General features: G+C 39.4%; 1 protein-coding gene across 4 annotated transcripts; it reads left to right on the top strand.

Annotated features, from left to right (window-relative positions):
- The first annotated feature begins 2404 nt into the window (after nt 1-2404).
- Nucleotides 2405-13751, top strand: firrm (fignl1 interacting regulator of recombination and mitosis). 4 transcript variants are annotated; one of them, XM_020081120.2, is made up of 25 exons: nt 2405-2632; nt 2829-2942; nt 3287-3326; nt 3436-3524; nt 3703-3807; nt 3972-4112; nt 4362-4524; nt 4659-4743; nt 4873-5011; nt 5279-5368; nt 5475-5539; nt 5636-5784; nt 6862-6991; nt 7370-7556; nt 8795-8877; nt 9087-9138; nt 9872-9961; nt 10338-10523; nt 10734-10853; nt 11036-11131; nt 11224-11337; nt 12081-12185; nt 12267-12347; nt 12426-12572; nt 13412-13751. In XM_020081120.2, exons 2-25 carry the CDS (start codon nt 2847-2849, stop codon nt 13616-13618), a joined length of 2760 nt encoding a protein of 919 aa, XP_019936679.2. In that variant the 5' UTR covers nt 2405-2632; nt 2829-2846; the 3' UTR covers nt 13619-13751. The 4 variants fall into 4 exon arrangements, with proteins under 4 accessions (XP_019936679.2, XP_069378249.1, XP_019936681.2 ...); XM_069522148.1 differs by having other exon boundaries at nt 2829-3055; nt 3240-3326; XM_020081122.2 differs by having other exon boundaries at nt 2448-2533.
- Nucleotides 13752-13771: the final 20 nt, after the last annotated feature.

Genomic DNA, 13771 nt, shown 5'->3' with positions numbered 1-13771 from the left:
GCCCTCTGTCCAAACATCATTTGATTCAGCTACACTGTAATTGTTTGCTTCGGAAAGCTACTGAATCATGACTGGATTTCTTCAAAGGAAACTCAATATTTTGTATTTAAATTCCCCTGAAACATGACTTTGGAAAAAAAAAACTCCCTTGACAACACAATGATTGATTTTAGTTTGTGTTTCGTTGGCCCTAATCAAAATTGCAAGCTTTGAGTCAGGCGTAAAGTCCACACAGGAAGGGGTGAATGGGATAGACTAAATAGCATCCTGTTATAGGGAAAGTTTCTGTTTTCAGAAAATAGGACACAGATAAGAAACACTTTCACTTGCCACCATGGTTTTGTGCTTTCATTAGTAAGTAATGATAAACTTCGAGACAATATAACAATAATAAATAAAAGCCTGGCATTTAAAAGTCAAAGAATAAAGATTACAAAGAGAAATCAGCTTTATTTATACAGCACTTCCTAACAATGAAAAAAGAAAAGAACAATCAGAGCTTGCGGGTAAAAGTAGATCAAGACTAACATGAGGAGGAATAATGTTTAGTCAGAGTAAATCAAAGATTGTGTCAAAACTTTCTAAAAGCTTACAAATAGAAAATGTTTAATTCATACTAATGAGTACATGTGTACTCCAAATTCCATGAAAGTTATTGTAGTATAGTGTTATATAGTAATTGATGATACATTTCTGCTAAAACCACAGCCTTGAATCTCATTTAGGTGCTAAAGGAAAGGTCTGGGGTCAAATCAGTCGTGACAACCATGAATGTTTGAATAAATCACATTGACATGTTTCTGGGGAGAACGGTCTGACTGCACTTTGTATGAATGTATAGCAAAGAAAACATTAATGACATTTTTTTAGCATCCACGCTATTTTAAGTGTGGATGGTTAGAAAATAAGAGTCTACATCCTTTTCCTCTGGATTTCCCACATTCTCACACCTTAAAGGAAACAAGTATTCCAGCCATGGATCACATACTTACTCTTACTTTCCTTTTTACCTTATGACTCGCCTTCCCGGTGAGATAAAGAGAAAACATTTCACGGAAGAGTGGCGCTCCATGAACATAATTAGATACTGTCGACACTCTGGGGATACCTGAACTCATCAGCAGACCTAATCTAGACGCCGATGTGACTGCAATTTGCCAGTTACCCTGTGACCTTTAAAAATGAAAGGAAGCCAAAAAGTGATCTTCCTTCCTTTTTCAGCTCCAAAATCTGAGCCAGTTTCCTGTTAACTGAAATCCTTTGTATTGTATACTAACAGGGAAGTCGGCACAGGGGGGAGAAGACAAAGGCATTACACTCAACCCATTTCTTGGAAAACACGTGTTATTATTGGGGTTTACTTTATTACTGGGGAGGCAGTAGCTCAGTCCATAGAGAGGTGCCAGTTGGAGAGGTGCCAGTTCACCTCCTGTGCCCTTGAGCAAGGCACCGAACCCCCCAATTGCTCCCCGGACGCCTTCATGGCTGCCGACTGTTCCATGTGGTCACTGTATGTATTGTGTTCCGTGTGTGCTGTGTTCACACGGATGGGTTAAATTTCCCCATGTGTGCATGATTGTGGGACAATAAAAAGGAATCTTAAAGGCATTTTTTAAATAAGAAGCATAAGACTTATCTATTGATCAAATATCTCAATGAGGCCTTATAATCTTTACAGTCCTACAGAAGATACACCCCTCAATAACACTTTCTCTCATTTGTTTCATATGTGTCCTATGGCATGAATAACACTAGTTTTTTTCATGCTCAAAATGTACCCATTTAAAATGTATATGTATAAAATATATACAAAAATATAATTTGACAAGTTCTTCTATACTGTAAGCAGTGCTGCAATATACTATGTTTGAAGAGAGATAAGCAACAAGCAAAATCTTGTTCCCTAAACAAGAAATAAATAAATCAACTAAAACAAGAACAGCTGGAGGTAAAATAAAGTGAGATTAGAAACTTAAATTCTCTAAGGATAAAATGTGTTGAATTTAAGATTATTGTGGGTGTTGTTCCATGTTACACGTGCATGATGAAAGAAACTCAGCTGAGGTCAATAAAAACAAGTGGCACTGCAGTGTAATCCAGTGTTTCTTAACAATATTGAAGTTTTAATATCATTGTAACTGAGCCTCAGCTGTTGTAATTGATTCATTTATGATTTCATAGGGGGACTGCTGGGTCCTGGTGGAGATATGTACTCTGTGAGGACCCTTTTAGTTTGTCTTTGTGATTTGTTGTTGTGGTTAATCATTTGTCTGTGTGTTTTCTTATATTGATCTTGTGTTTTGTTGTTGTGGTTAATCATTTGTCTTTGTGTTTCCTTACATTACTCTAGTGTTTTGTGTTTTGTTGTTGTGGTTAATCATTTGTCTTTGTGTTTCCTTACATTACTCTAGTGTTCTGGGATTCATCGTTGGGTTTTCTTTCTTGATACTGTGTTTTCAGATTTGCACCTCAGGGCCACCGTAGCTGAGAACTTTGGATACGACGTCACATCCGACTCAAACTTCAGCGCGCGGTTTGTTTATTTCTGCAGTTTAGTCGATTACAAAACAACAATGGCGACGTTTAAGACAAAATAACTCACATGAACTGAAGATACGGTCTTACGTGTATGGTAAGAACTAACATATTTAATATATAATCCCATTATCAACACGCCAGCGTTAAGTGTTTTAGCGAATCATACGCAACAAACTCAAGCTAACGCCAGGCTCCTTGCTAACAGCGGCAGGTTATAATCATGAGCTGCTGAAATGTCGTTTTATCTTCGTGTGACTGACTTGTTGTTTAACCTTCTGTGTTGAGGACAGCGCTCCTGAGCTGTCATCATGTCCCAGACCAACACGTCTCTCCTGGACGAGGTGGTGCAGTGGAGTCAGGAAACATGCCGCCAGGAGCTCAAGGCTGTTCTGCCCAAACTCAACATATCCTGTTCAAAACTACATTTATCTGCATCATCACCTTTTAAAGATCCATTCAGATGCCGTCTGTATGGGGACTCCAGTGATTTCTACATCCTGTAAAGTTTTAAAATTTGGTAAAGCATGAACAAAATCATTTGGGATTAGGGGTCCGGTTAAAATACGTCACATCAACAGAACTAAAGACCTACACTTAATACAAAACTCTTCAGTTTGTTAAGTTTTTTTCCTGTTGAAACTTTTCCTCACTTTCACATGTCTTCTCTTTTTCTACTACATTTACAATCCTGACATTTGAAGGGTAAATCATTTGCAGTAATGCCTTAGTGTTCCTTGACTGTTTCCACTCCCTGCAGCTCAAATCTGAGAGCTGGGATGATCACATACGTAAGTTTCTTCACTGTAAGATTAGTAATTACAAAACCCCTTATTTTGTGCCGTTTGTGATATTTGTGATTAACTTAGAAATGTGTTAATAACATCTCATTCCCTTCAGGTATTCTGAAGATAATCACAGACATGTTCCTTCCACATATGGGTTTGTCGGAGCTGGAGGACGAGTGCTTCTCTAAGATTCTACCTCAGGTAAACAGCCTGTTACCTTCAGGATCTAGGTTTATAATACCTTAACTAGTGTTTGTGAAATCGGTGACTGCACCTCCTGTGAAGAGTCCCTAGTTTAAATTATACTCTGGGCCAAAATATCAATCTGTTTTATATAATATATATCTGTCTGTCTGTCCTTTATATGAAATATCTGCAGGCTGTGGCAGTGTTTGACAGCATGATGAAAGAAATCTCAGACCAAGTTGGAGAGCTGTCCAGTCAAAACACTGAACTGTGTGCCTTACTAAGGAGAATTCTTCAGGTACTATTATTATAGCTATTATCATGATCGCTGATTTCTTTGTTCATCAATTAGTACCTCGAAGGTTTAAGCTGTGTACGATGTACAGTACATTATCTACAAAAGGTTGCTCTCACCTCACTCCTAAGCAATATTTTTGACAAGATCCTGTTTGTCTGCTTCAGGCAATGATGCAGTTAATTGATGCACTATCCACGTGCGTGCGTCATGTTGGCTCATTCGAGGAGGCTCCTGACCTGGAATCTATCCGTTCCTTACCTACTTGTATCCTGAAGATCCTGAGGGAAACCTTTCAACACTGCAAGGTCGGTTTGTTCAGTTCTACTGTGGCTGTAATGAGAACATTACAAATCTTGGCAGATCATCATTGCAAACCGGTATCACGTATTTTAAAATACACTGTGTTGTAGCTACTATAATTATGGCAGAAAGTTTTGTCTGGTATCAAAAGATAATTATATCATAATCTATATGATATCTAGTAAGTAATGACTGATTTCAATATTTGTTAATTTATGACACAAACCTGTAAATGTATTTCTTGGTGTTCACAGGAGAGTGAGGTGGTTTACTGTGGCCGTCTGTCCCTGGTGGCTGACCTGCTGCAGGGACTCTTCAAGGAGGCTTACTCCCTTCAGAAGGGTCTGTTGGAGCTGTTGGACAGGGTCTCTCTCGACAGCAGTGCCTCAGAGGAGGAGATCTCTGACATCGTTAAAGGTGTGTCTTTGTGCATATACACTAAATGTATGTGTGTTTCACTGCCACACTTATTATTCAGCCTCTCCGTTATTGTACTTGTATATCTTGAATGCAGCCTTAAGTTCGCTGAACATTTGTGTCATCTTCCTCAGTGATTCACAACCTGCTGGATATCTGCTCTATTATCGCCAACCTGGACGTTGCTCTGCATGCAAACACATGGAAATTCCTCATCAAGTCAGTAGAGTAGATGCACATGTTTACCCCCATGTTTTTTCTTTATGTAATATCATCTGTCATATTAGATTGATCAGAGTTTAGGTTCGTTCTTTTTTTCCTTTTTTAAATGGTCATTACTTTGATCAGACAGAGTCTGAAGTACCGGTCATTGGTGGAGGAACATCTGCATCATGGTGACATCAGCACCACTCTGTGTGACAACTTGTTGACCTCCTTCCACAACTCTGTGGAGTTGGCTGAACAGATACAACATGCTGGTCTACAGGTATGAAAGAAATAAACACATAATGTGAATTTACACTTTTGTAGCAGCTTTTATACAGATCTCTTCCTTGCTTTTCTTGTAATAAATGTAAATGTGGTTTTCCCAGGTACAATAAAATATATATTTGTCTTTACTGAACTAATATGATTGTGACAGTGGGGTATGTTTCTGTCCCATTTAGTATTTTCAGTATCCTATGTTTAGAAATAATGATGTATATTTCCCGTGTTGTTTAGTGTACTTAATCTTTGTCACCTTTTGTCTTAGGAAGCAACACAAAGCCCTGAATACAAGTTGTTCCAGAAATCTGCAAAGATGTGCAGATTTTTTGCGAACACATTGGTTCATTACATAAAGGTATTAATCTTTTGCAGCTTTCTTGGCTCAATAATTGCATTGTGCCATGTCTATGAGTGTGATGTTATATGGAATTTATATCCGATATTTCTTTTTTTTTTAACAGGAATTTAAATGTTTTCTCACAAAGTATTGCAGCTACTTTTACCAACTCTACCTCCAAATCATTAGGTACGTGTGGTTTTAAGAAGCAGAGTGAGATCCCAATTTATCCTTTGACTTGACAATATTGAGGTTTTTAGAAACTTTCTAATGTGGCTGTTTCAGTAAGTTCCCTCCCAGCTTGTGTGCTCCATCGCTGCCCAAGGCTCTATCCGAGGAGCTGAATGCAGTCGCTCTGGTTCCCATGGATGCCCTCCTGCTCCAGCTGCTGCCTTTAAGGCCGTTCTCGGAAGTTGTCCTCCGACAAGACCTGGGTGAGTTTAAACTTAACGTTTAATTTAATTTATGTTGTAGTGTAAGCATTTCCCATGATTACACGAAGAATATTCAATGTGTATAATGTTGTGCAGTATTTTGGTAGAGTTACACAGTAAGTATATCCTGTTTATTGTGAATGGTCGTTCAAGAAAAGTTAAATTGAGGACATCAAGCATTTTTGCCTTCAAGTATCTACAGTCGACTGTCTTCAGTGTTTCTCTCAGTGAGTTCCAGGTTATAAAACAATACAGCATCTCCTCTCAAACTAAACCAAGTACAATCATATAAGAACAGTTACTCAGACATTTATCTACTGAATGATTTATCTGCAACCTTTACCCGAGGGAAGGTGGTTCTGTTTGTTTAGTCTGGAAATGCTTGGGATTTCCTGAATCAAAGCAGGGTGACATAGACACCTTATCAGAGACACCTGCAACCATGGCAACTACACAAATATGACCAAAACTAGCTAGACTTAAACTAACGTGTCAAAAGGCTAAAGCTCAATAAAATGTGGTGCACATTTTACAATTCTACATTTCAGCTTTATTTCAGTTTTATTTTATTTCATATTATATCAACTGTTGAGGTGATTTTTGTCACACATTAGTGTTCTCTTTCCCTTTTAAATAAACTAATAATAGTTAACAAAGGTGATAAAGCAAAATCAAAGATAAGTCACCAAAAATATGAGTAATTTTGCTCTTTATGTTAATATTTTTAATGGTGATAGTGAGTATATTTCATCTTGTCATTTCACTAGTGTGTGTGTATACTACATACAGCATTAATGTATGCGTTTAAAGTAAAAATATTGTTGCATCTGCACATTACTAATATAATACAGTTACAGTTTTATAAATCTCATGGAGTGTCTCACACACCTTGATGGGCCTGCAAGACACTTACTTAAAATCTATTGAAGAAAAACATTCAGTTTGTATATTTATTAAATTGAGGCATCTTAGGAGAAAATGCTGACTACATGTTGTTACTGAAAGGAAAGTAGACATCATGTTTCTGACTGCAGACACTAACACCCAGAGAATGATCCTTGTCTCATTGGTCTGCAGGGTTAAGTCCCGAACATGAGCTTCCTCACTGTCTTTTGCTGGTGAACGTCTTGGGTCAGCTGGCCTCCCAGCCAGAAGAGGTGCTGCAGCTTTGGTACACTGGCAGCCAGTTCTCAGAAGAGACACCCAGGTAATACAAGATTTTATTTGTTTGTTTTCATTACCTGATTTAATGTAGGGCTCAGCGTTTAGATTTCAAGCCTGTTGCAACCAGCTCTAACCTTTTACTTTCAGGAGGGATATTGGTTGGCGATGGATCAGTCTATTAACGTTAGAATTAGTTGTTTAATCATACTAATTATGTGAATTATTTTCATGATATTTACATCACACACGGACTAGCCTTATACAGATAGACAGACTGAAGATTGTAAAGATACCCAGATATATAATTTAGAGCAAATGTATTTCAAGTTTCAGTGTGACAGGAGCATTGTCTCTTTTCCTTTTTACACTAGCTTGATACCCAAAACAATTAAAAACATATTTCCATCCCCTTTGTCTCCAGGCTTCCTCTCTACAAGGCCTTGTTCACTAGTTTCTGTCGTTGCTACACTGAGCGTAAGGCACCAGTGCTCTTGCCAGGGGTGATGATGAGAGGTCAGGCCCAGAACCAGGTCACTCTGCACCACCACATCTGCGTGCACCTCTGTGCCAGTGTGGCTGCACTTCCTCCAGTTTACTTCCCTACACTGGTGAGTTCTGCACACAACCATAATCCATCTTTGTCTGAAGCAGTCATGAAAAAAGGTGCCAGAGTTCAGAGTAGCACATACCAAAAATGATGTATGTTTTAGTTCAGTTCAATTCAATTTTATTTGTATAGCACAAAACCATAATATTCATTATTTCAGGTAACTTTACATAGAAGGTCAAGACCTTAAAACCTATAGCAGAACCAGGCTCAATGTGGGCGGTTATCTGCCTCGACTGGTTGGGGTAAACAAAGAAAAAAGGGGAGGAGAGGAGAGATGGGTTGAAAAGAGGGGAGAGAAGAGAGAGAGATATTGGGGAGGGGTAGAAAGAGAGGTGAGAGAGACCGGGAACACTTGTTTCAAACAATAACAGTGTAAAGAGTTATTGATTATTATTGATAACTGTCACAATTCATATAATTATTAATTACTGAAGTGTTGTTAATAATAGTAATAGTTGTTCTCCTGCAGTTCCGTGGTCAGAGATATCTGCAATGAGAGAGAGAAAGAGAGAGAGGGACAATGGGAGAAAAAAGAAACATAGTTATTGACATGTATTAAAATAAATAAATGAGTGTGGGGGGGGGCAGAGAGAAGTGGAGAAGTGCTCAGTGCATGAAGGGAGTTCCCCCAGCAGTCTAGACCTATAGCAGCATAACTAAGAGATGGTTCAGGATTCACCTGATCTAGAACTAACTATAGGCTGTATCAAAAACGAACGTTTTAAGTTTAACTTTAAATGCCGAGATGGTGTCTGCCTCCCGAACCCAGAGTGGGAGCTGGTTCCACAGTTTTGTCTGAATTTAGAAGTAAGAAGTTTTGGGTCATCCAGGCCTTGATGTTCTTGAGACATTCCTGAAGTTGAACTAAGTGATTAGATTCATCATAGTTCAGGAATCATTTCCATCATCTTCTCCCTTCAACAGGCATAACAATCAAACTTTTTTTTCCTGTTAGAAAATACAAATAGGAATGTAGTTTGTTGTCTGAAAACTTTCTTAAGTATGCAAGATTTTTATTTCAAAAATCAAGTCTGTTGAATTTTTAGTCATTTCTCACTTTAATGACCCCCTGACCTAATACTTGGCTGTGTTTTGTATCAGGGGATTCCCTTCATTTAATCATGTTTTCTTTTCTTGTGTGCATATTAAATTCATTTTAAAATAAACTTGGTTTTGTTTGACTTTCCTGCTCTACCTCTTCCCCTTCCTTCTCCTTTATCTTTGTTTTTTTGTTAGGAGCGCTGCTTGGTTGATGGGGTCCTGCAGGTTGATACACAGACAGCTTTACTAGCAACTGATGTGTGGTGCTTCACAGCACGGTGAGAGTGAGGTGTCATTCAATTCCCACTATTCATCATGTCTAACTGGGAGTTTTCCTTTACCAGTGTGACTGGTCGGAATTTTTTAGACTCCTTAAGGATGTGTTCAAATATTTAAAAAATAAGGGCTATTTTCTGCCCTAGAGAACTATTGCAGCTTTATTTGTGTAAAATATTGATTGCTGGTTTCTTTCTTTCTCTGTAATCAGGTATGGGACAGCAGAACTTTGTCTACATCATGTCCTCCTCATTGCTCAGCTGGTGGGTCCAAAAAAAAGCACACATTAACTCCAGAGAATGGAGAAAGGACTTAACATATACATTCTGCTGCGGAAATCAAATGTTTTTGTATCCAGCATGGACATAGAGAATCTCCTGCTTTATTCTCACCTGGTTTCATTATCCAGAGCTTTTACTAGGGGGCTGGGAGGAGAAACACGGGCGAATGTCTATAACTGCTTCTGACATTTGAGTTCTCACATTCAGCCCACTGGTTAATGTCAGGAGTTCCCTGGAGTTCAGACAGGAATCATATAGATACTCATTAAACTCTCAAAATCACTTTTTATATTTTTCAGACATGCTGTACTTTACAGAATCAAATCCCAAATTTAAATTCCTAGTCTCCACCATCCTGGGTAGAAACCACCATCTATGACCTCTACCTGAGACCTTTCTGAAATAAATCCAAATTCTGCTCGTCTCTCTGTAGGTTTATGGATTAGTATGGGGTCTTCGCTGTTTTCTGTGGCACTCCAACAGAGGTGACAATTAGTGTTTGTGGGATCTCAGTGACTGACACCTTTTTATAACCTGTTTGGCCATAACATCATCAGGTTAACCTGGATCCCACTGATTTCCATACACGTCCCTCTGCTTCAGTTCTTCACCTTTCTTCTACCCTGACGTCCTGGTGATTCTCCTCCACCTGAGCCTTCACACCGACACTCACACTGACGCTGACCTCCTCTCTGTCCTCCCTCTTCTCCTCCAGGTAAAAACATGCCCTGCTGAGTGTTACCAGGCGTTCCACATGGGCCTGCTGCTTAAACGCATGGTTTTCCTTATGACACCACACCACCAGGTTTGAAACCCAATGTACAACTAATTTTAGATATTTTTCTGTAAAAATTCACTAAAACCACACAGTTACAATTTATTTGTTTATTTCTCAAAAACAGTTTGACAAATCCAATTTTTTAACGGCTTTTTGCAAGCTTGTCGTGTGGAAGATTCACACTGAAAAGGTTTGGATGAGTTGATAAAGGTCGGTGTGGAAAAGCAGGTAGGTTAACTTGCAAAGAGTCAATGGGAATAATAATCTGAAAAAACAATAGGGTTCCTAACTTCCTGCACTAGTGCTCTTGGACATCTAAAATAACACTGAACTGTGCAAGATCATAATCTTAATATGACATGTTTGCTTTTATTTTGAATCCAAAGTGTTTCTTTTTCCATAGATGGAGTTGGTGACACGTTTCCCACCCTCTGAGGAGGTAAACCTACCAGTGTGGCGTCATGTCCTCCCCAGAGCTCTTTCACAAGATGTCCGTCACCGTGTAGAGACTGACATTATTAGCATGGCTCAGAAAGCTCTGACTGACTGGCAAAATGGAGGATACAAACTTGGACAAGTGCACCAAGTGGTGAGGATGACCTCAGATATGGAATATGGAATCTAAGATGGAGTGCAGGTCCATATAAAGAAGCATAAAATGATTCCTGCACATCCATACATCCATTAGCTTCTGTATACTGATAATACTTTGAGAGCTGCGGAGAGGGCTGCACGCAATCTCTGCTGACAGGCTTTCATCCTGCAAAGTAGGTATTTACGAAATCCCTCCTGTCTCCAGAACGTGGTGCTGTTATCCCTCCTTGTTGTGGTTCAAGGGCTGTCGTCTCCTGAGGAACAGTCTGTGTTGTCTGTGATGAGGATAGTCACACAGCTCTGGTTACGCATGAGTTCAGATCAGGTGAGACCCCAAAACACACACACACACACACACACACACACACACACACACACACACACACACACACACACACACACACACACACACACACACACACACACACACACACACACACACACACACACACACACAGATCAAGTGTAAATGCACAATTATAATGACTATTCTCTGTCACACTCCAGGTGCAGACCCACCCTGTGCTCCTGTGTACTCTGCAGCTGCTCCTGTCCATATCGGCCAAATTAGTGAAAAACTTGGAACCTCAGATCGTTTGCCAGGTATACTGATAGTTTTATAGTTCACATTCTTCAAAAGAAGAACGGAGAAAAACTTCTGTTGACTGACATCTGTGTGTGTGTGTGTGTCCCAGGCCCTGTTGTGTGTGGATGCTCTGGCGTCTCAGAAGTGGGCCGAGCAGCTGCTGCTGGCTGTTCTAGAGTTCCTCGGCTCTCTGGGGAAGATCTTTGTTCCTCCTGACATTCAGGTACTGAAACCAGAGGATTTGTGAATGAGTATTTTACTGTTTTACTTACATGCAACTAACACCAATGGTCGCTCTAGGCAAACTAGAAGGACTAGTATCAGTAGAGTGCATACCTCCGACAAGGCCCACCAGCCCCCTTAAATTGAAATAAGCCGCCTCAAATTTCCCACACTCATAGATAATAATCCCCCAAATATGTTTTAATAATAATAATTCTTATTACTTGCATTACTTCTTAAGGATTTTATAAAAGTGTCAAAAAAGGCCCTATCCTGCAATGTTAAAGACAGAGAAAATCAAATCCTGGATCTGCCCCCTTAATCGAATCCACTGCTTAAGTTAATGCGTTCTTTCCTCCACACTCCATCCTGCCACCAAGTTTCAATTAAATAGATGGTGTAGGTTTTCTTTACTCTTAACTAATGACAATGAAAGCAATGAAAAAATCAACCTCACTATTTTACTGTTGTTCTCATTAGAAGTTGCTCTAAACGCTGCTGACCATGTTTTAAAAATCAGGGTTCAAGAGGTTATATGTCAAACAATAATGTAAATCATTTAATTTTGATTAAATTACTCTTGTCTTTGATTCCTTCATGAAATAAATGCTTCCTGTTGATAAATTAAAAGAACAATCTTATATGAAAAAGGGAATAATAATAATAATCAATAGTTCAAATTGTACCTTACAGAATATTTTCACCTCACCTGAATATTCACATGAAAGTCTTTTTCCCCCTCAGAGTCAAATTCTGCCGAGGCTGAGCAGCCTGTTCGGCGTCCTGCTGGCTGACAAGTCCTGGCTGCTACATCAGCATGCACTGGAGGCCTTTTCTCAATTTGCAGAGGTACAAGATGACGCTAATAATGATTTGGATTTAGTGCTGTGAACAGTAACATCATTTGAATTTGTCCTTCCGATATTTTAGGTCACAAACCATGAGGAAGTAATTTCTCAGAGTCTGAATGTAGAAGAAACAAAGACCAAGGTGGTGAATTATCTTAGCAAGGTAAGGGATCCTAATACATTGTGATGGAATGCCCCCCTGAAATAAAATGGACACTTCTTAATGAATATTTTCTTGTAGACTGTGAATGCACAGGAAGATGCTGAGTCACGGCTACAGAGGCTCAAGATGGAGACGTCACAAATTGAGCAACACAATAAGAAGCTTGAGAACAACAAAGAAAACGTTTGTAACAAACAGGCTGAAGAAGCAGCTGCAGAATCAGAGGTCAGTAGCATCATTAAGTGGATAGTTCACCCAGAAATGAAAAAATCACTCATTATCTACTCACCACTATGAGGGGTGAGTGAAGTGTTTGAGTCCACAAAACACTTCTGGAGTCTCAGGCGTAAACAGTGTCAGAGCAGAATACAATTCAAGTAACTAGTTACCAAAGCTCCACATGTAATAAAACAAAAAAAACATAACATGCCTCCATACTGCTCGTGTGGTGTCACCCAAGTTTCAGCAAGCCCCAACATTCATATCGACTTGAAATGAGGTCATTTAAATCAGCTGATATCTTCCGACGAGGTTCACTCCTGAAGTGTTTCGTGGACTCAAACTACACCCACCTCTCTGCCGACATCGTGGTGAGTACACAAGTGAATTTAAATTTTTTGGTGAACTATCCCTTTAAGGACACTTCATCTACACCTACTTAGTTTGACTTGGACCTTCAGATTTTTCAGTTTAGTCTGAACCAAAATAACAGGTGTGAACTGTGCCTCAGACCAAGCTCACAGTCCAGATTTAACTGAACCATGGTTTTCGTTTATGTGAAACACTTTTGGATAGTTCAGACTTCTGGACCAATTGCAGGAAGTTGAAACAGCATTATGACAGTAGAAGAAGTGAATAAGTGGAAGCAGCTCGTAGGATTGCTTGTAGTCTTCACCTCCAAAGATGGAATGTGTAAACCACAATGTTCATTTAGTGCATTCAAAGTTGTGTCTGGGTCTGCGCCTGAAGAATGTACAGTATAATTTCATGCCCAGCAAGTCAAGCAAGTCAAGTAAGACATGTCTGATGTAAATAAATATTTTGTAATCATTCCTGCCTCTCAGCCGCGTCCCAAGAGAGCTCGGCAGGAGACGAGTGCGGAGGAGTACAGCCGCTACATCCAGACAGCAGAGAGTGCTTTAAAAGCCCTTCAGGCTCTCATCGAGGACAAAGCCAATGCTACAGCGCCACCACAGTGGCTGGAAACCAAACTGCAGGAACTACAGACCCTCATAACCCACATCAGTACAGCCGGGCACACAACAGTGTAACATTCCCAGATTATTTATGATCTGTATCATAAGCTCTGTTTGTATTACTGCTACTGAAAGTATTTTTTCTTACACTTGACGCAACTGTCAGTCTTGTATTATATGATGTTTATTAAACTTGTTTGAATACAAAGCATTGATTTATTTTTACCC

The sequence above is a fragment of the Paralichthys olivaceus genome, chromosome 3, assembly GCF_024713975.1.
Source record: "Paralichthys olivaceus isolate ysfri-2021 chromosome 3, ASM2471397v2, whole genome shotgun sequence".
In the NCBI taxonomy this organism is placed as follows: Eukaryota; Metazoa; Chordata; class Actinopteri; order Pleuronectiformes; family Paralichthyidae; genus Paralichthys; species Paralichthys olivaceus.
The sequence above is the reverse complement of the archived record's forward strand: the minus strand, read 5'-3'. Positions and strand labels throughout refer to the sequence as shown.